The following is a 26,621-nucleotide window of genomic DNA, read 5'->3' on the forward strand; positions in this document are numbered from 1 at the left end:
CAGGCTGAAGTTGGAAATTTGCAATAAAGCTGGACATGCTGGAGATTCACAGGTTAAAGCTTTGGGTAGGTCCCTTCAGTGGAACTGATTCTCCTTTTAGCATGCTGCTACCTCACCGACAGCCAGCACACAGCCTTCAGAAAGGTTACTATCCCAGATCCAGTATTCTCCTCACAACTCTGATAGCAGTAAGGTTTGATACTGCTAGAGAAACACAATAGACAACAGAGCCAAGCACTGTGAATGATTTCACAATTGGAAGGATTAAGTTAGAGCGAATACAAATTTAGGAATGAGTGCAACAAATCATTATTGTGCAAGTGTGGGGATCAGTACTTTTGCCTAATACGTTATGTATGCCGAGTGGTTTGTTTTTGTGCCATACTCTCTAGATAAAAGCTTTTTTACTTTTCCAGTACCTTGCTTCCCTCGGGGCCCAAAGTATATTCCATCAGCTACATTAGAAATCATTACAAAAACTGCAAAATAGAGAATGTTTTAATAGGGTATTAAAATACTTAATATAAACAATACAAAATGCCTCCACTGGCTAATTATAATGCAACACACATTGCAAACACCAGATTAACAGACTATTGAGATTAACTATAATATTACAAAGAAAATCCATTTATATGCAACTCAGGTCTGCAATACACAAAATCCATTTAGATAATTATTCCATTAAGAGTCCTAAATGTTTGTTCATTCATTTCAGTGACATTGTGTGCCATTTTACTGTGACTTTCTGTTTGCAAGTGCCAGATGTATGCAAAGGAAAAGTGTGAGATAGGCATTAACTAGTGATTATACAGACAGTCAAGTGGTTTTAATGAGTTGTGAAAGTCGTACCAGAAATTTTAAATGTAACTCCTAAATCCAAGCAAGGGGACAGCCACTTTGAGAAATCTGTTGTTCAGATAATCATTTAACAGGCATATTCATCACATAGACTCTTGTGTTCACAAATTTTCAGTATTTTGATGTGTTTAACCCAACTGTAGTATTTATAATTTTGAAACCTTACCTCGTCAAAATAATTTCACCTAAAAGGATAGTGTGCTCCTAGTAATGTGACTGCTCCTTTACTGTTCCTCAGATCAATCCAAAGGGAGTCTATCCACATCACTTATTTACTGAAACCTTAGGTTCCAGTGCTATATGCATTGTTCCTAATTAATACAACTATGCTCCCTTTCCTCACTCCCTCCCTCCTGTTTTATACTGAGGTCTGTTTAATTGCTGGTCCTGACCCTGCAATAGCTATGTTTCAGTTACTGCTATCATCTCATTATTTTCTATTTCAATCAATGTCAGCTTGGCTCAGTTGGTAGGACGCTCGTCTCCAAGTGAGAAGGTTGTGGTTCAAACCTCACGTAAAGACTTGAACTCTAAAGTGCCGTCCTTCAAATGAGATGTTAAATTGTGATCTCATCTGCCTGTTCAGGTGGACATTAAAGTTCTCATGGCACTACTCGAAAAGAGGATGGAATTTCTCCCGGTGTCCTAGCTAGCAATCCCCAAATAAAATTGGTCATCTGTTTCATGGTTGTTTGAGGGACATCGCTATGTGCAATATAACCGCCATGTTTGCTTACAAATACACGCAGTAAATCCGGTGAAGTGCTTTGAGTCATTCTCCAGAAATGAAAGGTGCTATCTTTTAACAAACATTTCAGTTTTCAATTACTTGGCATAATATGATTATTGTGTCCCTTCCTTTTTTTTAGCATTTTATGTATAACCCCTGAACACTTCTATTTCCATATCACCTAGTCACCTAAACCTCACTTTCAGGCTGCCCACTCTACCACAGCTCTGATTAACTTCCCTATTAGGATATTAGTTTCAACAGCTTCAGCTTGCATTTATATAGCGACCTTCATGCAGAGTGGTGTCTTGGAGGGCGTAAAGCTGAATTTAGGTCCAGACTGTCTCATAATTACATCTTTTTCCTGAACGGGATCCATGGTCCTAGAAATCTAAAAGATTCCCTCCTATGTTATGTTTCTAGTCATGCATTTACCTCCCAAATCTGCTGATTTCTGGACTCACTAGTGCGAAGCAGGGGATTGTTCTTTTTAACCTATATATTATTTCTTGAAATTTTGGACCGAGCCTGTATCCCATTCGTATCTACGTCATTTACTCTTACCCACCTTTTGCTTTCAGGTACCGAAGTTTAAAGCACTTTAACTATGATGTCTGCCAAAGTTGCTTCTTTTCTGGTCGAACAGCGAAAGGACATAAAATGCATTATCCAATGGTGGAATACTGCACACCGGTAGGTTTGTCGTGTAAAAAAAATACATTCAGAAAGGAAAGTAATAATGAGGAAAATAATAATCCTTACATTTACATTCTCGAAATCTGATCAAAAATATCGACTTGTGAGGTGGACAGGAAAGGGTGCAGAAAGGCATGTCCCTTTCCTTTTGTGGAAGGGAAATCTCTCTATTGGAGGCAGGAAAGGAAGCAAGTTTCCCACTTTGACTAGCTTCTCCTCCTTGTTCTGAATGACCCAGGTTGGACTGGGAAGGACTCCAGCTGTGAAAAGCAATTAACGCAACTATCAGTTAAGTGTGATAGTAGAAATGGAGAGGAAGTTCATTCCCCCACCCTTTAGGCACTTTGGGAAGGTTCCTTGCTGTGCCAATGAAACATCTACTAGTAGATCAATGAAAAAGCAACATTGATAGTGTCCATGCAAAAAAACCTTGTATTTTATTGGAGTCCTGTAGCTTAGTAGTTAGAGCACTCGCCTTGCAAGTGAGAGGACCTGGGTTTTATTCCTGGCAGGGCGAAATGTCGGGCAAGTTTCCTTACTCCACACGCCTCTGTTCACCTAGCAGTAAGTAGGAACCCGGTTGTTAGTCGATTGGTGGATCGCTTTTCCGGAGGTAATAATTTTAAAAAAAAATTGGTCACTTCAATCCAGACTGTTTGTGGGACACTGCTGTGCACAATTAGCTGCCGCATTTCGCCCACAAAATACAGTCAATTCACTTTACAGTATATTCTGTGAAGCACTTTGAGCCACCTTGAAGACGTGATAAAGCGCTATATCAAATGCAAGGATTATTATTAATATTATTATTTGTTTCAGATGCTTTGTTTCAGTTCTTGGTCTGTTTTACCTGCAATGAGGCTGCAAAGAAGATTTCTTCCTTTACTCAACAGCTTAGTAAAGAAAGTGCTGTACAAAATCATTATTTCCACACCATTGCAAAATGTGCCCTCTATCAAAATCTTGAATACTTGCATTTCAAGCCTCATTAAGAGCTGTAGATGTGATAACTTGAAAACTGTCCTACTAACGTGACCGATGTACAGTCAACCTTATTTCCTCCTATGTGTTTGCAAGATATGTGGAACCTTGTATGTAACTCATTGTCATGTGAAATTTGAGGGCCTTCCATCAAGTTCATTAGAGCAGTTAAGGCTAATGTACTGTGCAGCCAGCTGTGAGCTACTTTTTAATAGTCAACATTTTCTTTATGTTGCAAAAGATTATCTTAAAAATTAGGTGGGGAATGCTTCAGAAGTTGCCCAACTCCTTGATTTTAATGTTCATGAGAATTATACCAGGAATTGATTGTTTAGAGAGCAGTCGCTGTGACACATTGGCCAAGGCAATTCTACAAGTATGCTCACTTAATGTCCTTTCCATGCTTAGAAATTGATGCAGTTGTGAAAAACCGATAGCCAAGTAAATAGAAAATATACTGTAATCAAAAATCCTAAAGTCTAGCTTGTAAAGATGAATGAAAATCTTATTTGTAATTCCTGTTTCATTGTGCCTGAGATGCACCAATATTTCTTTCTATGGAGCTTTGTTTAATTATTAAATGTTAGCATTAAGCATGAGATTTTTTAACATAAAATTTTGTGTCAGCAACAGGTAGGTGAGTGGTGTTGAATGGAATATAATTTGCTAATCTATTCCCTTCAGACAACTTCAGGAGAAGATGTCCGAGATTTTGCCAAGGTATTAAAGAACAAGTTCAGAACCAAGAGGTACTTTGCAAAACATCCTCGAATGGGCTATCTCCCCGTTCAGACGGTCCTGGAGGGAGACAACTTAGAAACGTAAGTATTATCGGGGACAGTTAACACTAACAAAGAGCTGCAGTCCCTCCTGCAGACTAATCTGGTCAGTAATTCAACGCTTTCCCACAGCACTTTAGTTGCTCGTTCCATGTATCCGCATTGCACATGTGAAATGTATTTACACTCAATGAATTTTGTGATCCTACAATAAAAGGTTTGGGGACAGGAAATGAAAGCTGAATCCAAAGTGAAGTCTGGACTGTTCCACATTTGACCAAATTCATTCCAGTCTTGGATTTCTTAATTGATTTTGTTGCACACACAAAAGGATGTCTGCATGGAAGTGGTTTGTGTATATTTGTATCGTCACTTTATGTCTGGCTAAAAGCTTTCACGTTGCAGTCATTCTTGCTTGTTTCAGTGGCCGGCAATGACCGCAATGAAAAATGAATTCCAATGGTCAAGGTTTATACGTGGTCTTTACAAGAATGTGTTTTGATGTTGTAAACCAGCATCAATTTTCACAGATTTTGTTTTCCAGTCAATTTCTTCCCTCCTTTTTCTAAAGTATGCTGGAGTATGATTCCCCAGTTGCTGGTCATCCTCAGGTATTCTTCATCCCAGGGGTTATGTTTCTCCTGTGGGTGTAGTAATGGAGTCTAACTTACCCTGATGCTGGATCGAGCAATCTTTCTTGTTTATTTGTGATGGGAAAATTCCAAAGTCTTAGTGGAAAAAAAGCGCCATTTGTAGTGATTCCAATAAGTATCAGCATACTGTGTTTGGAAGTGGTTTCGTGACTGAGGCAACCCTGTCAATGCATTGTGAATTTCTAGCGGGAATCAGTGGGCAGTGATCAGGAGTAGGAACCAGGCTGCAAGTGTTTTTTATTAATAGCTTTATCCCAAGTTCAGTTCTCTTTAAAAATATTATTTAACGCTTGTATGACTATTGAGGACCAAGCAATACACCGTTCAGTTTTCTTTACAATTGAAAACTGCAGAATTTTTTTTCTCAAGGAATGGCGTGATGATTTCAGGTCCATCTCAGAAATCAAAAGCTTGAAGTGTTAAAACCATTAAGCAGCTGAGAAGCTGAAAGTAACTGATTAGATGTTAGTCATAAGTCATGGTTGGTTGATCGAAACATTTAGAACTGCATAAAGATCGGGTGACTAGATTTTCACAAGCATATTGTCAGGTCCCAGTATTGCTATGTTAAGAGGTAAGGATATTTGTTCATCTAGGCTGTTGTGGAAATGGAGCCTGTAAGGAAAGAGGTTACAGTACCATGCGTAAAAGAAAAACAGTTCACTATAAAACTAGTCCAAGAATTGAAATGGCCAGGTCAATGTGCTTTATGTTATGTTGGTGTTTTTGATGCTACTTCTTAAACTGATAGAAGTCTTTCTCTAATCTCTTAAGTTTACAATACCTTGTGCCCCTACAATGATTAGACTACTCAATATAAGATGAAGCAGGCAATATTGGTAATCTTTGCTCTTTCACTCCAGATTGCACATTTTGAAATTTTCGGTCAACATTTGGAGGGTTCCTTAATGGGTTCATTGTCTTAATTAGCAAAGGGAATGTGTTGAGGAATATCTCAGATTTAACCCCGGCGCTGAAAGTTCATGATACATGGTCATGCATTAAAGCTCCAACAAATATTACCACAGTTTGATAAAATGCCAAGAGAACATTTTCTTTGACTTCAGAGCATCCAAATTGCCATTTTTTTATTGACATTGTTTTATTAGCAATTAGCAAAGACCTGTAAGTCTCTGTGCTAACACCAAACTCCAGTTTGCAAAATTTGTTATGAAATTCAAGGGAAATATATTCACAAAAAATGCAAGAAGACTCTATCTGATCCCGAAGATTTTCAGAGGCAGTTTTGCAGTTGGTGTTTTGTTCTCCATTCTTTTGTGTTTTCTGACCATGTTATTGACATTTAATTGGGCACTGGATGTGTCTGTGGATTAACCCACATGATATTCCCCTTTGTTTTAAAAGCTAATTTCTCTTGCCAATTTAGCATGGTTTGAGATCAGTTCAGAAATCGTATCAGTGGCACTCCATTGTAGTGTGGGTAGGTCGCTGCTCTTTGTTCCAACAGCTGGCTAACATTAACAGCTTGTCGCTTATGGAGGCCTTTACAAAATTTCAACAGGAATATCTTAACCATGACCTGATATGTTTAAGTGCTGCTCCATCCGACCACTTGTTATTATTTTCCTACCTTCATAATATTTTGTCAGGATTTTCTACATGGTCTAAACTGTGATATAATTTATAGACCTTTTGCCTCACTTTATGTCCAGCTCGCATTGAAAACTGGTTACTGACGTTTAAATTGATGCCTGACTCTGGGAAATGAATGAAATTACTATGAATGAGAAAATCCACAAAAGTTCAGCCACAGTACAATGTCTTACTTTTGTCAACTATTCTCATTCCTGGCAATAAATCAATTACTTAGGCTTCATGAAGAGGACACATCCCCAAAAAAGATCTCCCGAGGGTGGAATTGCTATGGAGCTTTTGGAAGCTTAGCCCATATTTTCCTGCTTTGGTGTAAAATGCTAAAGGTCATAAGCATTGGAAACGTCATGCGAATAGAGGCAGTAGAATTTATTATTAGGCAGCAGCGTAAGAAAGCCATTGTGCTGATAGGTTGCCATGCAAAATGCTAATTATGGAATGTTAAATACAACCCTTGGTATATTATGAAATATGGCTGTTTACAAGACTTAAAATTGCACTATCTCCCAACTCAGCTCTACTTAAACAGCATGATAAAACAATTATGTCCCTTATCAGTATTAACATGCATTAGCCTTGCCACATATTTTATTTCCACAGTGTTTCAGCTGAAAAAAATATTGGAGCAGAGTATTTTTCTTTCACTGTACTGGGGTGGGGATTAAATCGTCAGGATTCTGTGACACTGCTGTCATCTGCAGAATGTAAATGTCAATGATACTGCTGGGATCATCATTACAAAGCTCTGGGAAAGGTTTGTACAACATGGTTTTAAAATTGGACTCTGTGGACCACCAAACAAGAATGCTGCAGCTTTAACCATTTCAACTGTGTACGGGTGCAGATGCAGTTTAAATGGAAGCATCTCCTAGAAAATGCACAGTTATGAAACAATTCATGCTGCTGTCTGTTTCATGTAAAAACTACAAGTGGAATAACACTTATATTGTTAATGACTTGCACATCCCAAATTAACATAAAAAACATTGAAGCAGCAGATTAAATATGTACATACTTATCCAAGGTCATTAATAACAAATGGAGAGAATTTCCCAGTGTACAGCCTATTCATTTCATTTTTTTAAATTGCCAATGAATGTAGAATCATGCTGTTCTCCCCAAGCACAGCTTGACTGGTCCACTGAACCATAAAAACCCTTGAGAGGACCAGGTTAAATACCTGGCCATTTCTGCTCTCACCCGGGGCATTAGGGTTGTCTCAGTTCAGCACACATCAGCCTGGGCTAGGGGAGGGAGCCAGGTAGAGTTTCCTTCCTATTCATGATCACTATCCAGTGGCTCCTGTTGTAAGGTGGGTGTATACAAATGTCAGAGGACAGTATTGAACTTAGCCTTGATGCCCCCGTGGTCATACAACTTGCCAAAAGATCCCATCTCAGAAAATCTAGTTGGCGAGCAACCTGTGCCATAGTAAGAGCCAGCACCCTCAGGAGAGGTGGGAGAAAGTTGGGGGAAAAAAAGCATTTATAAATGTATCGGCAGTGATTACTAACAGACCAGGTGTGAAAACGTCCGGCGTAAAGCCGGCCCACATGTACCACATCCAACCAGTTACTGGCTTATAGGACACTGGTTTAAAAGTTCAGTTAACCAGGGTATTCTCTTAACCCTATTTATAGCTATTTCTAGAGTCTGTGTGTGATGGGGTGGGTGGTGGGGTAGGGACATGGGAAGATTACAATTGTGCTCCACTTTTAGTATCATTTGTTTTAGTCTTCTACTGGCCTCAATTTCCACGTTTATCATATGGTAATAGTTATCAAAATGTCATTTAACCCATCACAAGTGGAATTTTCGCCCCACAGACTCTGCTGACAAAATTCTGCTCGAGGTCCTGTGATTCTGTTGTTGAGACTCTGCCCCAAGTGAAAGGTGCTATATAAATGCTTGTTGATTTTTGTTGTTGTTGTGTTCCCCTTGATTTGTGTACTGTTCGAGCCTGCAACAGGTATATTGTGACTCGTGCCATATAATCTTGTGTTACATCCTCTATGGATCTGCATTGGAAACTGTCTGTGATTCTGTAACATTTGCACCAATGGAGAGTTGCTGGTGAATGTAATTTAAGCACATATTCACAGTGATAGCAAACCTGGGCATCTTAAGAGTATTTGCAATTTACCCAATAAGGAGCAGCAGAATGGGAACATCGTGTTGGCTTGATTTTGTCCTTTAATTTATAAATGTGAGCATTGTCCAGGTCCCATGTGATACGAGCAGCAAGATCTGAAGGAATAACATGGTAAAGATTTAACTTTTCCCTTTTAGCTACTTTATTCAGAATTGTATATTTGTTAGGGTTGGGGAAAAAAACGCTCTTCAAGGTAACAACAGGGTAAGTGGCACACCATGTCAGAAGATAGGTCTTGAGGCATAAAGTACATCTCCTCTAGGGAACCTCATGTACGTCATGCTGGCTCACAAGATCTCTGCTCCAAAGCGGGTCAGAGCCAAGTTCCTGCGAGTCAACAATCACATACATGTATTCCTTGTAGGAAATGCACTTTGCGTCCCAGCACACGTTCCCTGGTGTGTGAGCTGCCATTTATGCTGCCAAGTTTCTGACCATCACATTTTCAGCTTCAATGTTGCACACATTTCATTCTGTTGGTAACTGAGGACATTGTTCTTTACCTGATGAATTTTATGAATGTCACTAAAAGGTCTAATTTCCTTAATTTTTCCATGAGTAAGTATTGCAAGAGCAAGACCAGCTGCATGAGAGCTTGGAATATTTGTTTAACCCTTGTTTCTGCTTTCACAGCCATTCACATTGCTGTTTTGCTGCCACTTTTTTCTTTATTTTGTGCTTAATGCATTTCTGCTGAGTTTCAGCTGCCTCTAGCTACATCTTCACCTTTTTGTCTTCCAGTCCTGTTACTCTGATCAACTTCTGGCCAGTAGATTATGAGTGAGTACTTCTGCTGATGTACACAGCTGCATCTTGCTTCATTTATTTCTTTTTTTTAAAACATGATTGCAGCCTGAGGATACTTCTGTTTCATTAGAATTTGATCTTTTTTGTTTAAAATTAGGTTGTATCAATGCACACTGTTGGGCTCCTTTCTAAATCTCCTGAAAAAGCAGCATGTATCTAATGTGAACTTTTAGCTTGTTAATAAAAGCTTTTAATATCACATAATTCCTTCCGCCCACAACAAAATAGAACTATCATTGTATTATGTGACAGTTCAGTCTAAAGTGCGATACTCACAAACATTGCCTTTACTGGTCTGCAAATATCAAATTGTAAAGTTTATTTATAGCCTGCAAATCATGAATATCAAGTCAGCAAAGTTCAAAGAGCAGGTAAATTGTCAGACTTTTCCCATCGGCATCTTTCTCACCTGTCTTTTATTGGACTTCCTGACAGGATTTGCTATCACTGACCAAAACTTTTGTAATCTGATATTCACAAACTGTTGTAAAGGAAATTAATGTGGATATCGAAATTGAGACCTCTATGGTTATTTACATTTTGGTAAGTTGATATGCATATTTAAAATTCAGACTTTCATGGCTTTAATCTTTCTTCAGTGTCTCATCCCAGCAATGATCATTTTTTTCCGCTGAATGGCAGCTTTTTAACGCACAGACAAATTCACAAGAGAACACATGCCCACACTCATCGCAAATTGTACTCCAGTTGAATTCATTTCCGTTTAATAAATTGGTCATTTTTACATTGTTTTAACTTGAACTTTATTTTTTTAGAATGCAGTTGCTTAGATAGCAAAATAAAGCTTTCCCATAGCTAGTGAAGATTGTTAGGCAAGCCTTCCCAAGCTGCTTTACAGTTACTTTCCAATGACAACTAATAAAGACTGAGAGAAAGGATATTCAACCTCTATCCTAGCCGGGCATAGTGTGGAGAAACGCAAAATGAGGTGAATGGGAGAGAAGCATACCAAAAGAAAGACTTTCAAATCTTCGACTGCAGTGTAACTTTAACGCTGTTTAAAATTGTCTGATGGTAACTTCACAGGTTGCACCTTTTCAAACTCTAGCTATTTCCTGAGTTGTAAAAACTGCAATCATTATTTAAACTGTAGCATTCACCTCCATAGCTAAATATGTACACAACAATCAATATTGGAAATAATAAGGGAATAATTAATTAAATGATCAATTTGCTTGGGTCCTATTGCATCAGTGGCTCAGGATGTGCTGAAGGACGGATCAACCAGTCAATCGTTGCTATTAAATATAAGAGAACATCTATTTATTATTCATATATCAGCCTTTGTTTCCTTAGTTCTTTTGCCTTCCAAACTTTGTTGCAGTGAAGCTCTGAGGCTGAATGATACTGTGTGTCTAATTGTGGATTTACCCTATTACTTAGTTTTAGTGGAATGATGGAGGCAATCTGTTTTATAGATGGTTAAAACAGACACAGCTAGAAAAAACTAATGTAATGTGGGACACAAGCAATATCTACTGTTCAAAGACAAAGTTTTCCTTTATACTTGACGCGATAGAATTCCTTCTCTTGTGTGTTGTACCACAATAATTGTCAATTAAAACAATCTAAAAGAAAAAAAAATTTGATTGAAACATAGCCACATAAGCGTTCATCTGTCCTGCCCACATTTTTACTATATGTATGATGAGCATTCTGCTCCATTTATCAGGAGACACCCTGGTGCATAGTTGTCTACGATAAATCTGCTCCTACATTTATTCTGTGGATGAAGTGGAATTAGATGGGTGGTATTTTACCATGTAATTTATATGTAGCCCTGAAGTGGTGCAGTGCCTCATTATTGCTGGACTGATTTGCATTACTTGTAACAGTAGAATGATTCAGAGCAGGGAAATAAGTTTATACAGGTGGGCGTCCTTGGGTATAACACTGCCTTACTAATAGCATGGGTCTCCAGTTGGATAGTGTTCTGCTTCTGGCAATCACCAGCTGGTTTCGCACTAAATGGTCATCATTCAGGTCGCTGCTGGCATCACCTGTACGATGTGTGCTCTGTGCAAAAAATGTCACTTGTCACTTCCTGTGCTTTGCTCACAGGCAGGAACTGGCATCCCTGGTGACCTGACAAGCTTGAATTTGTTTATTCACGCCTGGCTTATAACGCAATTGCTGGGAAGTTCTGATTTTCAGTGAAGCCGAAGTATTGATTCCTGAGGTTTCATGAGAGCAGCTCCAAATTGAATTGATGCCTTTTAAGTCTGATTTATACGGTACTTTTAGTGTCCATTAAAAATGACGACTATGATTGAATTAATGTTAACTATGCAGTATAAATAGGTCATGAGTTTCAGAATGAGATCCTAACCATTCTTTCTGTGCAGTGCTATTAATATAAGCCTGTATTCATTTTATTTAAAATGTCAGTCATTTTAATTAAACTGAAATTGATGTCAGGGTACAGTAAACACAGATTTGGCATTGGATAGTAAAATGGTGATGCCACCTGGAGATTAAGTCTGAGACAACTCGAAGATATGGTACTGGTGGAAAATTTAACAATGCAAAGGGTTCTCAAATTAACAAATATGAGAACAAGAGATGTTAAACACAAATTAAACGTATTATTAAAAAAACACAATAATCTAACATTTAATATAGCACCTTTAATGTCAAGAAGATGTCACAAAGTGCAGTGTCTGTTTATGTAGTACCTATCACATAAAAATAAAGATCTCAAAATGCTTAAAAAATACAATCGATTAGAAGTGAATGTTACTATCTAGGCAAACATGGCAGCTAACATGTGCCAGCAACATCCCATAAGCAACAATGACATGAGCGACCTTTGAATTTGTGGGTAAAATTGCATTAGGAGGCGTATATAAACCAATTTAACAGGAAGGAAGTCATAACACTTTGAAATGGCAATGGCAGGGCAGCCCCTTTACGCCTACAACTGAATCGTAACTTGATTGTAGAACTGAACAAAATTTGCAAAATTGTCATGGAGGACTTGTGTACTCTGAAATATTTTTTATCATATATGTAAAAAGTAAATATTTTGGTCAAAGGCCAATTTGATGTGTATTGTATACTGAAATCACAACGGTATCTTCAAATGAATTCTCAGCTCATGGATCACTTTCTGTTTTGCGATTTGCAATGCAACCTGTATAAATAGGCATGAGTGATATTTGATATAAGAACTAAACAGACCCAGAGGGATGGGAATGGTGTCCTGTCATTTGCAGCTACATTAGTGTAATTTGTTGTGTTGCAGAGTATTCAGACATTTGCGTGGAACTATTTCTGACAAATGGCTATCAGTGGGAGCTGATGAATCTGGCAGTCTTTAGTTTAATGGTTCATACCATGCTACGCTCCTGTAAACAGCTCATTTTTCTTTTCATTGCAGACCAGCCTCATCCCCTCAGTTATCACATGATGATACTCATTCACGTATTGAACATTATGCTAGCAGGTAAGAGAAAAAATCAAATGAACAATTTGGACTTGGTAATTTTGACAGTAATAATGCCAATAAACCCAAAACGGGCTTAAATATGTCTTACCCTTAAATGCAAATAGCCGCAATATATGCATTTTCAAATAAGTTACATTTATATTGTGTCTACAGTGAATGGTGGTATAATGCTTTAAAATATTTTTTTCCTCCCCATCCCCTACTGTTGCATGTCGGAAGCTGCATGCTGTTATTCTTAGTTATTACCCAGAGCAAAATCTCAATAGGAACATGTGCTATCAAGCTTTTACATCTCAATTCTGTATTCGGGTTGTTCTAATATATAAATCTTGACATGTGACATTGCAGTGAGATTGTGGAAGCATAACAACTGAGGAAGCTAAAATGCCAACTGGATATAAAGAGATGTGTTTATTTGAACAGAGAAAGACATTTTGGAAATCAAAATCTGTGTCTCGTACTCCCAACAGTGGGAACTTTGAACTTGCCAACAGTTTAATCTCTTTGATTCACACTGTCACTTGAGAGAAATGCATAAAGAAGCAATTTCACTCATTTGATCTCATCCTTTGAGATATACGTATGCTAAATTAATTTAAGAAATTTGACCTGACTTCAACCACCTATCAAGTAACCTAAAAATGCATACTTTCTGGTGTGTGTCCAGAAATTATCTTTTATAGCCCCGAACCTGTGCTCTCTTGACCTTCTGCATTGAATTATCTGCAAGTATTCTTCTGGGTTTACTTGCTCAATTCAATGTAAACATCTCTATAAGGTCCCCTTGCATCTCTTTTCCAGGCTGAAGAGCCCAAGGTTTTCTAGCCCTCCTCATAGCTCACCTCTCTGTCACAAGGGAAAACTCCCATTACTCATCTTTCCAGTGTCTCTTGGACCTGCACTGAGCCCTCACGTTTCAGTGATTAGGACCATACGAGTATTCTAGGTGCAGCCTAATCAGAGCACTATTCAAGCTTGAACACAATTCTGCAGATCTGAACTCTCCTTCTTTACCAATGTAACTAAGTGTCCTGTTTGCCTTGCTTACTTCTGTCTCAAACTATCTTGAATATTTCAACTAGCTCCCCTCGGTCTCTTTCAGTTTTCTGTTTGGCAAGTTGTATCCTGTGCATGGAATACATGTGCCTCCTATTTCTACTTCTTATATGCAGCACCTTGCATTTATCTGTATTGAGATTTCCTTTTTGAGTCATCAGTCCAGCTGCATAACCTGTTAAGCCACCCCTTTGTAACATCTCAGTTACTTCTTCCAATTGCATGGTTTCCTCCAACTTATCATCTGCGGATGTTGAGATGCATTGATTTGGATTGTGCCTAAAGTTTGGAATGGTCTCAAAGTGATTTAGCTCAGCGGTCACTGTTTAATAATAAGATATAAAAATAATAATCCTTGCATTTGATATAGCGCTTTTCACATCTTCTCGACGTCTCAAAGCGCTGCACAAAATAGACTAAAGTGAATTGACCGTATATTTGTGGGCAAAACACAGCAGCCAATTGCGCACAGCAGTGTCCACAAACGGTCTGGATTGAAATGACCTATTTATTATTGTTTTGGTTTTTTGGAGGGATTATTATTAGGAGTGTGGAGCAAGGAAACTTAGTTTGGTTGCTATGTTCTTCTGAAAATGCTGAAGTAATGAATGTGTTCTAAAAGTGATTTCATATCCATGATGGTTTTCTTTTGGACCTCACTCCCAATTGACAATGACTGGACATTCCCAGTTTTGCTGGGTCAGAAAACTTCAGAACCTTACATTGATTTTCCACAATCATTCAAATGTTAATTAAAACGTCTATCTCTTTCTTAATCCCAAACTCCAGCCCCACTTCAGTTTACTAGTATTTCATCTGTAGAAAAAGAACTACATTTTCTATTGATCAGAATATCCAGTTAATGCATTTATTATGTTGAGAATTCCCTTAGATAAGTGCAAGGAGCTTAGTCTCGTCAATTAGTCTCTTGGATATCCTGTACAGGGCATATCAATACTCCACACGGGTTTTCATTGGATTGGCAATACTATATTATCTGTGGTGCAAACTGAGAGAATAAATGTAATTTTACTAGAATTTTAGAACGTTTATAGCAGAGAAGGCACCGTTCAGCTCATCATTATCTTTGCTGGTGCCAGCTCCCCCACTGGGCCTATCTACTCTGATCCTATTGCTCTGCTCTTTGCCCATGCCACTTCATATTTTTCACCAAATATTTATCCATTTCTCTCAGGGCTGCTGTTACGGGCTGACCTTCAGTAGCCATAAATCGTTCCTTGCTCAAGCAACTCTCTGTAAAAACGCTTCTTCTAACCTCTGCCTATTTTTTTTTCTTTTGTAAAAATCTTCAACTCACTAATCAGTTGAATTAGTTTCTCTATCTCTCTGATCAACACCATTCACAATTTTCAACTCTTAATACATTCCCTCCAACACCTCTGTTCCACCAGCAATCCCAAGTTTTCAAGGGAGTCCATCTGAACAATAACTCAGCCTGAGTAAAGGGGAATATAATAATAATAATCCTTGCTTTTGATATAGCATCTTATCACATCTCAATACGCTTTCGAGGATATACTGTAAAGGGAATTGACCTCATATTTTGTGGGTTGGCTCTATCTGCAGATAAATGAGTCAATACAACTTGAAAAGCATTGATTACTATCAAGTTGGAAAACTTTACTGACGAAACTACAAATAATAATCCTTGCATTTGATGGATTGGGTATTTTTGGCAAGTAATTTAAAGTCTTCATAGGCTTTACATTGCTGATGTTTTATATTGCAGGCTAGCAGAAATGGAAAACAGAAATGGATCTTACTTGAATGACAGCATCTCGCCCAATGAAAGCATGTATGTACCCCGTTGATATTCTTGTCCCCCTTCTGTTCAGTATCTGTATGAGTTCTGTGCTTTCTGTGCAATCCCCAGAGGATTGATTTCAAGATCCTCATCCTCACCTACAAGGCCATTCACGGCCTTGCTCCCTCCTACCTCTCCAACCTACTATCCCCCTACCTACCTGCCCGTACCCTCCGTTCCTCTGGCTCCGGTCTGCTCCACGTCCCCCGCCCCAACCGCCCTACCATCGGTGGTCGGGCCTTCAGCCTCTCAGCCCCCAGGCTCTGGAACTCCATCCCCCAGTGCCTTCGCCTTGCTTCCTCCCTTTCCTCCTTCAAGGCCGGTCTCAAAACCTTTCTCTTTGACCGTGCCTTCAGCTCCCCTCTCGACTCTCTTCCTCCTCCTCGCTCCCTCCCTTCCCTCCCCTCACCATTTCCCCCCTCCTCTCTCCCTCCCTTCCCTCCCCTCACCCTGACCATTTCCCCCCTGCTCGGGTCATGACCCAACTGTGCAGCGCCTTGGGACGTCCTCCTGACGTGAAAGGCGCTCTATAAATGGAATCTTGTTGTTGTTGTTGTTTTACCAGCAGGGTGGGGAGAGGATGGTTGTTTTGCCATGTGAGTTTACCAAGTTAAAATAACTTTACATGACATTGCCCAATGCCCAGAAATGGTTGCCCTTGTGCAGATTTACATCTCTTGGTTTAGTGCTCTGATCTCAGAACTCTCTGAAGTAGAATTCCCTGATCAGTAAAGTGGTGGCGGTAAGCGTCTATTGTGGATTTCAAGAGGGAAATAGACAGGTCTGAAAGATAAATTCGCACAATCACAAGGTTGGTCTGGATGAAATAGGCCCTTTGGCCCATCTGACCTCATCCTTCCAGAATACCCACCTTATCGTCCCCTCAACAACAAGCTGCTTTTAAATGAGTCTAGTGTCCTGGCCTCTACTATCTACTAGCAACCTGTTCCATTTGTTGATTCCCATTCTATGGAATACTTTCAGAGTGGAATTGCTGCAAATCGGAGTGACTTATGTGGTGCAATTTTGGTTATCTAAAGGAGTCCCCACTCCTTAATTAAGGTTCCTTTTAGGTTAAAAGGACTGTCTCCTACTCCCGCTCCTCCCCCTGGTACACCACCCACCTCCGCTCACTGAAAAGCCAGGTGCGGGCTGCTGAACGCAGCTGTGTCAAATCTGGCCTAACGGTCCACCGACAAATCTGGCTGGACCTCCTCAAAATTTACTGCTCCACTCTAGCCTCGGCCAAGTCGTCCTTCTACTCCAGGATAATCCTGGAGGCGAAGAACAACCCCAGGCTATTGTTTTCCACCACAACCCGACTCCTCCGTCCCCCCCGCCACCCCGCGCAGGTCATCTCCTCCAACCTTCACTGCGAGGAGATGCTGGATTTCCTTGAATCCAAGATCAAGGGAATTCGTTCCGCGGTCACTTCCCCTCCAACATCCACCAACCCCCTACCCCCTCACTCCCACAGTCCACTGCTACCCATCCTCCCCTACTCACTTTTGTACCCGTTTCCCCACCCTCTGTCACCAAACTCATCCTATCCCTGAAACCAACCACCTGCTCCCTTGACCCCATCCCCACTCCACTCCTTATCTCCCAGCTCCATTTTCTTGCCCCACATATCACCGACATCGTCAACCTGTCCCTCTCCTCTGGCTCTGTCCCCATTCCCTTAAAAACTGCCACCATCACGCCCACCCTGAAGAAACCCTCTCTTGATGCGTCGCAGCTATCAAGCTACCGGCCCATCTCCAACCTCCCCTTTCTCTCCAAGGTCCTGGAAAGAGTTGTCGCCTCCCAACTGCGCTCTTTCCTTTCCACCAATTCACTATCCTACTCCACCGCTTGTCCTCCCACCTCAACCTTCAAGGCACTGTCCTTGAGTGGTTTAGGTCGTACCTTTCTCACCGTCTTCACTTTGTCTCTACAAATGGCTTCTCCTCCACCCCCCGCACTGTCTCATGTGGTGTCCCTCAGGGCTCTGTCCTCGGTCCCCTCCTCTTCACCCTCTATATGCTCCCCCTTGGTGACATCATCCGCAGACATGGAGTTAACTTCCACATGTATGCGGATGACACCCAACTCTACCTTTCCTCCTCTACTCTCAACTCCACGACCACCGATGTCCTGACAGCTGCCTGTCCGACATCGAGTCCTGGACGAGAGACAACTTTCTTCAGCTCAACGTGCGAAAAACCGAGGCCCTCCTGATTGGCTCACGTCAGCGCCTCCGCACCTCAGGCGCCGACACCATCAGCATCCAAGGCTGCACTCTCCACCTCTCAAAGCCAGTCAGGAACCTCGGCGTTTTGTTCGACCCTGAGCTGTCCTTTCTCCCTCTCATCCGCACCACAACTGGCACCGCCTTCCATCACCTCCGGAACATCGCCAGACTACGGCACTACCTCACCCCTCACGCTGCTGAAACCCTGGTCCACGCCTTTGTCACCTCAAGGCTGGACTATGGGAACTCTCTCCTCGCCGGCCTTCCCGCCACCTCCCTCCACAAGCTGCAGGTCATTCAGAACTCTGCAGCTCGTGTACTGTCCCGCACCAGGCTTCGGACCACATCACTCCCACCCTCGCTCGCCTCCACTGGCTCCCCATCCCCCAGAGGATTGATTTCAAGATCCTCATCCTCACCTACAAGGCCATTCACGGCCTTGCTCCCTCCTACCTCTCTGACCTACTATCCCCCTACCTACCTGCCCGTACCCTCCGTTCCTCCGGCTCCGGTCTGCTCCACGTCCCCCGCCCCAACCGCCCTACCATTGGTGGTCGGGCCTTCAGCCTCTCAGCCCCCAGGCTCTGGAACTCCATCCCCCAGTGCCTTCGCCTAGCTTCCTCCCTTTCCTCCTTCAAGGCCGGTCTCAAAACCTTTCTCTTTGACCGAGCCTTCAGCTCCCCTCTCGACTCTCTACCCCCTCCTCGCTCCCTCCCTTCCCTCCCCTCACCCTGACCATTTCCCCCCTCCTCGCTCCCTCCCTTCCCTCCCCTCACCCTGACCATTTCCCCCCTGCTCGGGTCCTGACCCAACTGTGCAGCGCCTTGGGACGTCCTCCTGACGTGAAAGGCGCTTTATAAATGGAATCTTGTTGTTGTTGTTGTTAAAGAATCTGAGTAGAGATTCCAATCTGAAATGATTATGTTTTAGGCTGCAATGTCTGAATCCAGCAGGTCAGAGTAAAGCAGAAAAAGCAAATATGAGACTGATGAGATGAAAGAAAGAAAACATGAATTTGTAGAGCACCTAAAATCAGCATGTCAAGGTGCTTCACAGTACTTACTATCAAGTGCAGTGACTGTTTTTGTATGCAAACACAGCAGCCATTTTGTGTGCAGTAAGGTCCCATAAATGGCCATGAGGTGAATGGTCAATTTATCTGCCAATCAGCACACCAGCAGAAACTCCCTTCTCTTTTCAAATAGGGCTATAGGATCTTTAATATCCATTCCAGTAAGCAGATGTTCATTGTCTCATCCAAAAGCAAGCATATGTGACAATGCAGCTTTCCTACCAGTACAACCCCAGAGCATGAGCTTACGTCTCAATGTGGGAGCAGGAACCCAAACCACTGTGACCAACTGAGGCCTGGCTGACACCTGGGATCAAGGGAATTGTCAAGGATTTTAAGCGATGGCAATGCTGAAATCACAATGTTTCCACATGAAGTATGGTCACTTGGACAAGGGCCAGAAAGCTGCCAAGCACCTTGGAAGTGTCTGGCAGCATCACTTAGCACCTCGAGAGGAGGTAAAAAGACCTGGAGGAGGAAAAACGAGACTTGAATACTAAATCATGCTTGTAAGATTGTATTTATTTAGTCCTATGCACATATATAAAGCAGGAAATGAGAGCTTGTGGCATCAAAATATTTACCTTGTTTTGACCTAGCTCAATCCTTCCTTCTCACATTATAGCGAAACATTAGAGCAGAGTAGGTAAAGTTTTCATTTGATTGCTTCGCTGAAGTTGAATAATAGGTGTTATTTGAAATAAAGATCACTTACAAAGACTTGTTGAGACTCCTTAATTGAATCTCCTGAGAGCTGAAATTTAAGCAATAAAGAATTTTACAGTCCAGGGTTAAATGCCAATTATTTTTAGCCACGTAGTCTTTGGCAATAATTAATGAGCAATGTAATGAAAACAGCTCTCATTAACTCAGCACTCATTTGTGACGGTTTCACTTGCTGCTCTAATCTTCCCCTCCCCACAGATTTTTTTTTATTGCCATTCCAGTTTCTTTTGCTTTCCTTTGTAAAGGAATTTTACACAGAATTTGATTTGAAAATGCTGATTAAAGTGCTCCTGAAATCATACTCCAGTGCAGATTCTGCACCTCCACCAGGACACATAAATATGTATTTGATGCTGAAGTATCGCATTGTTTAGACCAGTATCACACCTGGAGCTGACACAGTGCCCCTGAATGCAATGCATTTCAATGGGGTCAAAAATGTTAATGTTTCCAACAGATTCCTGAATAATGTGACTGATTCACTAACAAATACTCCTTCCAATAACATAGAATTATAGAATTTTACCACACAGAAGATGACTGTTTGCCCATCAAGTCTGTGCTGTTTAATATGAACCAGAATAATCATCAGACCAGTATTTTACATCAAATTACAGTTCCCACGAGTTGATGAGAAAGAATTCCTCTTTGCAGCTTGGAGATGGCGATAATTCCCGTAGAAACTGACAACATGCACACTTGTGCGATATCCCCCTGATATTTGCACTGTAACCAAATTATCTGAATGTGGTGCATGAAATAAAGCAGTCTGGTTTCTCTGCTATTGGATCTGCTATTGCACAGTAGTGCTCTGGGTTTCAGAGGAAATTCCACTGACTGATGGTTGAGTAACCTAGTTTTACACCTAGTCTGGTAGCCCCTTGTAGCTTTTCTAGCACAATTACTAATACAGCTTTTGTTCATATCATACGTGCAATGTGTGTTTTAAGGGGGTTTTGATGATGAAGGAAGGAAACCCAAGCAGTGGACATGATTACTCCTTTGCCAGGACTGACATTTTGCTTTCCTGGTTGAGCAGCTGTTGCTCTATCCTGTCTGTACAGCAGCTAATGCAAAGACTGAGTAAAGCAGTTAAACCACTTGGAATAAGGACCACCAGTTCCTCAAGTATAAAATGGAATGAGTTTGAAGTGTTCGAGATACTATTCCACATGATGGTGACTACATAAATGCAAGTTGTTGTTGGAGAAATCTTTTGTTAAGTTGACTTTGATGGAGCAATGGGCTTGTTAAAAATAGTGCTACTACACGGAATGACAGTGCAACATCAATTACAAATTAATAACAAAATACAGTTGCCTGAGAGAAATAGGAGAATTGTAGTGTGTGCAGCGAGTGGTCGCTGGTGGGTTAATCTAAATGTTCAGCTGGTACAGTTTCCTGGCCTTTTCCACCCACAATATAAACCAAGCTGCATATAGGACTGATGCTATTTTCTCACATTTCAGAAACATAGATAATGTCTGCTCTTATCTTTATCTATTTAGAGAAGGATCTTTGAATTCACTTCGGGCTTATTGCTGCTCTGATTCAATCTGCACTGACAGCGATCTAGATGATAGCGAGGAACAGCGACTGTCCCTTATGAGCACTAAAAGGATAACGCTCACCTCAGGGTAGGATCCAGGCAAGTGAGTTTTCAGAGGAGAGTCTCAGAGGCTACTCACTGGAGAGGCTTTTTAAAAATATTACAGTGCTTTGTGTATTCTGGATATAAATAGAACTGTTCCTGTAAAGACCAAAGATTTTCAAATGCAGTCAATGTAGAGATATGTTTAGCTGATGAGAGTTTAGTAGTAATGATTCTTACCTACATTCTTCGTGCAAATTGCTCTGGTGATTTCTATATGCTATACATTGCTATGACAACTGTATCAACCTAAATAGAAATTTATATTATTCCTATCCTTTGCTCAGTTGCAAAGGATAGGAATAAAATCCTTTTTGTTTGTTTACCTTCATGACTCCAATTTTTTTATTTATTTTTCTGCTGTGCACCATTCACCAGCTAAGAGTGGATAAATGTTTGAGTTTCAGTAACTAAAAAAAACCTGAATTAAGACTGAAATTTGAGACCATATTTCAACATTCCCTATCATCAATAAAGCTAAGACCATGTGGAACATTAGCCTCAAAAGTGCAGCACTGTAATTGAAAGAATATTATCTTTGAATGCTTCTCTACGTCCTCCACACGTTAAGATTGATATGGGAAATTCACAGAAAAGACTTGCTTTAGGACACTTTTGATATTGTGACATTGAAAAATGCCCATGTGGGTCCCAGACTCCCTGCTGTGTAAATAAAGCTATGTAATAGCTCTTCGGATTATATTCCCCACTGGTGAGAGAAAGGTTGGATTGGACTCGTGATTTATTCAATTATTTTTGCTTTGAAAGATCTGTATTAATAACCAGCACTGAAAATGTCACAAAGACTGGAATTCAGTCAGAATGTTGCCTAACTATTGTTAACAAATAACCAATGTCAGTAGTTTTATATGCAAACCAAACTTTTAACCGCAAAATCCACTTAACAATTGAAAGAATCCTAGACAGCTTCATTGATGTATTTCATACCATCTGTGTATGGATCCTCTTTGACACTGTTCTTAAGTGTTAAACAGAAATGTGTGACAGGTGTGTGTGGGGGTTTTCTGGAGAGAAGGCCCATAAGGAAAACAGATTGACTGCGACATCACGGTGTATCCCAGAAGTTTATAGGGTAGATTAGAATGTGTGCAATTTAAATAATAAATTGTTGTAGAATTTAGCATTTCATTTCTGGCAGAACTTTTGACATTCAGTTTCAGAGACAATAATGGGCCAAGAAGTAAAGTAAATGATTTAATACACCTGAAAGGTTAGAGATCTGACAGATTGATGAATGTATGCATTGATCTGAGAATGGCAGTGAACCCTTTGAGCACCTGGTACAGTTTGCATCTTTTAAAAGAGTTAACTTGTGACATGATATTTAAACTATTCACTGGTTTTGACAAAATCATGACCCACTTTTCCCCTTGTATGTTTACAGCTTAGAGTAGGGCGAGTTTAATTATAGTACTTGTGGAAAGAAGTCATGAGCAGCACTAGCAAGATATAAATTCCGAAAAAAAACTGCATCATCCTGAACGGAATTCTATTACTGGGGTTGGGAACTGATTAACACACATTTTAATTACTTTAATTGGTGATGAGTGCTTTTCCTATTAATTATACTTGTGTTCAAACCATGCTTGTTCAGGCATCAAGCACAGTAGCAAGAATACACTTGATGTGCACTTAAACTCTAATTTCCAACACTTACTTGTCCACTTTACACTTGATGACATCTTTTTCACTCGGACTGTTGAGTACTACAATTGGGACTAAGAGGTTTGAGTCTTGGTAGGTCCACTAACATCTCGTCCTTTTCAGATCAATAAAGTGAACAATCATGACTTAGAACTGTGGACATGTCCTCAACATCCCAAGCCAAAGATGCCAAATAGGTGGTGGGGCAACAGTACCTGGGCAACTGCCTTGCTTTTCACTGATATCTGTCTGATTACAATTGCATATCATGGAACAACACAATACATAGAATAATAAATGCAATGCAGATGCTCTGAAGCTGCTTATGTTAAAAATACTTGGGTCCTTGCCCTCCCACCGGCAGAATCCTTTCTAAGCTGGTTCACACAAACACACATTCAAGCTATGCTTATTGCCCTGTTTAGAGCATTGCTAATGAGTTGACATTGAGCTGGCTGATAGAATGAAAAATATAGATGGACCCTTGACTCCTCTTGATTTAACTTCTCCTTTAAATATACCGGGAGAATATTCTGTTTTTCATCTTTCTTTTCTTTTGTGTGACTTTAGTAAAGGCTGGACTTGGTTGTCATTTCTTGAAACTGATAATTCCATTTCAGATAACTTGAAGTGAAAATACAACAATGTCAAAATTATTGCCCCCGTCTTTACTTTTTGATAGGTTTGGGCATAAATTTCTCTCCCCCTGACTTTGGTGCATTGGTTGGACCTGAATATTTCTGTTCTTTTTGCATTCATATGGGGTGGATTGATTCCCAAATCGGTCGATATTTAATGACAAGTTACAAACTATCAGTAATTATGTTGTGTTTTTCAATCTATTGTACTTTCCACAGTACGTTGTAAGATTCATTGGACTTTTTTTTTTGCCACCAAAGCTCTGGAAAATGATTTGATTGAAGTTGTCAGGAACAAAGTTGTACGTGCACCAGCTCTCTGGAATATCCTCCAAAAATCCCTTCACCTTTCACTCTCCTGCCCTGATTTCAAAAGCATTCAAAAGTCGACCTTTTTCAATCATGCCTTCGGTCACCTTTCTCCAACCCCTGACCCCGGTTTCTACCATGCTCAGATTTTCTGACCACCCATGTAAGGTGTAAGCCTCTTTGAGCCTTTATCTTATATTAAAGGTGTGATACAAGTGTAAATTATTCTATACTATATTGATACTCAAAGTAATGTCACTACACTTTAAAGTGTAATCCTGTGAAATGCTTTGAGATGTCCTGATGTGAAAGCTATGCCAAGATGATTATTATTATTATTTTATATTCTCATTCAAACCCCATTCATGTCTAAGCTATTGAGATCATTTTGAAGAGTGATTTGAATCTGTAATTTCCTTATTCCCCCCAGCATCCACAATACTAAGTACATTTTAGATGAGCCCAGGGCTCGATGTGTAATGGGAAATGTCTGCAACAGACTGTAGTCTTAGCATTGACCTCCTCCAGTACTAGGCGTCATCTGATAAAATGTGAAAATTCAGAGCAAATCATTGTTCCAAGCAGTTCAAAGGCTGCCAGCTTCACACAGCCTTGGATCCCGGTTCCATGTCAGCAGGGAGTTTCTTTTTAAGTTAAACATTTCTCACATGTAATTTTCTTTAATAAGTGCTTCTTTGACAAAAATAATTTATAATAAATGCAGTAAAATCTCCAAAAGATATTCTAACTGCAGTATACATATTGTAACTGTGTAAGGATGATTGATATTTTTTTCTTTATTTGGGTGAATGCAGCAGAGATTTCCCCTGAGGTTACCCATGTGCAATTCTTTTGTTTTTATACTTCCAGCAGTCTATGCTAATATAATAGACCTAATATTGAAGAATCGTAAACTCTGCAATCTTGTTTTGTATTTTTAATCTCTGTGGACTCCCAAGGCTAGCACATGTTGGGAACACAATTTTCTACATCCATAAGATTCCTATGCCTGTTCAGGAACAGTAGTTTTCACACACGGACTGTAATCTGCTCAGCAATAAGATGCTCCAAATTGCTCGGGTTCATTAACACTACCAGTGTATGTTTCAAACAAAGGCAGAAATGTCATTTCTTGAGCCATTCTGAAAATGATCAAAATTTACCATTAGGTTTAGGGGTGACATTTGTGGAGAATGCATTATTTTAGTAGCGGTTAATCACGAAAGAGATGGTGCGATGTTTCTGCGCTTGCGTGAAATGAAAACTTAATAATTGCAAATCGTGCTGACAATGCGAGCGAAGCTTCCATGCTAGGGATACCACTTGAAGATCACTCAATCATTGTGTTGCCAGTGCTGTGATGCAGAAGATGCAGGAAGTTTGACAGTAGGGGACAGTTCATTAGCCGAGCTGTGCTCAATTGATATCTGCTCTTATCTGCTTTCTTGCAAGAGTCGATGGACGTTTTCTCCTTTCCTTCCAGCCAGAGAAACAAATCACTTAGAGAGCCATCGGTTAATTACTATTCACCAGGGTGGATTTGAAAACGACAAGTCTTGCTTGACAAATTTAATGGAGTTCTTTGAGGAAATAAGAGTATTGATAAAAGCAATGGAGTGGATGTTGTGCATGTGAATTTCCAAAAGATGTTTGATAAGGTGCATCATTAGGAGGCGTATACCCCAGATCTAAGCCCCGGGATGAGATGAGAGCCTGGAAATCACTCCTCACTTCCTCTATTTGTTTTTAAGTGTGTTCTATATTACGTATTCATGTATTGGGGAAGTTTGCTTAAAAATTGTGGTTGAATGTCAGGGTGCCCTGTGGGAGCCAAGAAGCTCCATGCAACCATACCTAAGAACATTCAGCCTGAAGCATTGCAAATTCGATTTAATCACTGCAGTTTATCAGATAATAAACTTGCAAGTGATCTCCAGAAAGGTGAACAGTATTCAAGCTATTTTAGTCGCATCAAAGAACATACTCTAGGTGATTTGAGGGAGAACAAAAGAGTTAAAATGTTTATAAAGTTGTGGTTAAAAAAGCAGTTGTCAAGAAAACAGCAGTGGAAATGACAACGAGGATTAGAAAAGGTGCCTTGGGACATAAAATACACTTTCTGCAGGGATGTTGTTTTGATGCACAAGATCCTTGGCAGAGTCCAGTTCTCCCCGATAGATATGACATGCACATGGTGGTTCCCTGCAGGAAATGCACTTTATGTCCTAAGGCACTTGTTCTGGTGGAAGGAACCATTTCTGCTGACATTTTCTATACCAGTGTCTTTGCAACCTGATGAATACATAACTTAAGATATTTCTATTTGTTGAAATTCTTCTGAGATTTAAAGGCCTCTGTTGATGATATAGTCACATCAGCTAGCTGCCTCCAATCATTTTCCAAGTCAGAAAACTCCTGGTTTAAGAGACCTTCAGCCTGTCACATATGGTTCAAAATCATATGATTAACAATGGTGTGAGTCGATTCCCCCATATCACTAATCTGGAATATATATTTTTCTATTAAATTTATTGCATGTGGCAGTTAGTTAGTCTTATTTAAGTATTGAAACTGTAACACTCAACATATTAGTAGAGTTTTTATAATAAAAGTTGAATTTATTTTATTAAATTGTAGTCTCTGAGGATTAAATTAATATGAGGAGGCTCCACCATAATGCTTTGATTCCTAGAGTGATAGAATG

General features: G+C 40.1%; 1 protein-coding gene across 1 annotated transcript in view; it reads left to right on the top strand.

Moving 5' to 3' along the window:
* LOC103186406 (dystrophin-like) overlaps positions 1 to 26,621 on the top strand; it is a 775,626-nt gene that overhangs the window by 730,962 nt on the left and 18,043 nt on the right. Inside the window, 5 exon segments of the mRNA XM_042334068.1 lie at positions 2,173 to 2,284; positions 3,953 to 4,089; positions 9,208 to 9,246; positions 12,674 to 12,739; positions 15,549 to 15,614. Of these exon segments, the coding sequence (XP_042190002.1) occupies positions 2,173 to 2,284; positions 3,953 to 4,089; positions 9,208 to 9,246; positions 12,674 to 12,739; positions 15,549 to 15,614 (420 nt within the window).

This window comes from Callorhinchus milii, unplaced genomic scaffold (assembly GCF_018977255.1).
Source record: "Callorhinchus milii isolate IMCB2004 unplaced genomic scaffold, IMCB_Cmil_1.0 Scaffold4, whole genome shotgun sequence".
Classification (NCBI taxonomy): domain Eukaryota; kingdom Metazoa; phylum Chordata; class Chondrichthyes; order Chimaeriformes; family Callorhinchidae; genus Callorhinchus; species Callorhinchus milii.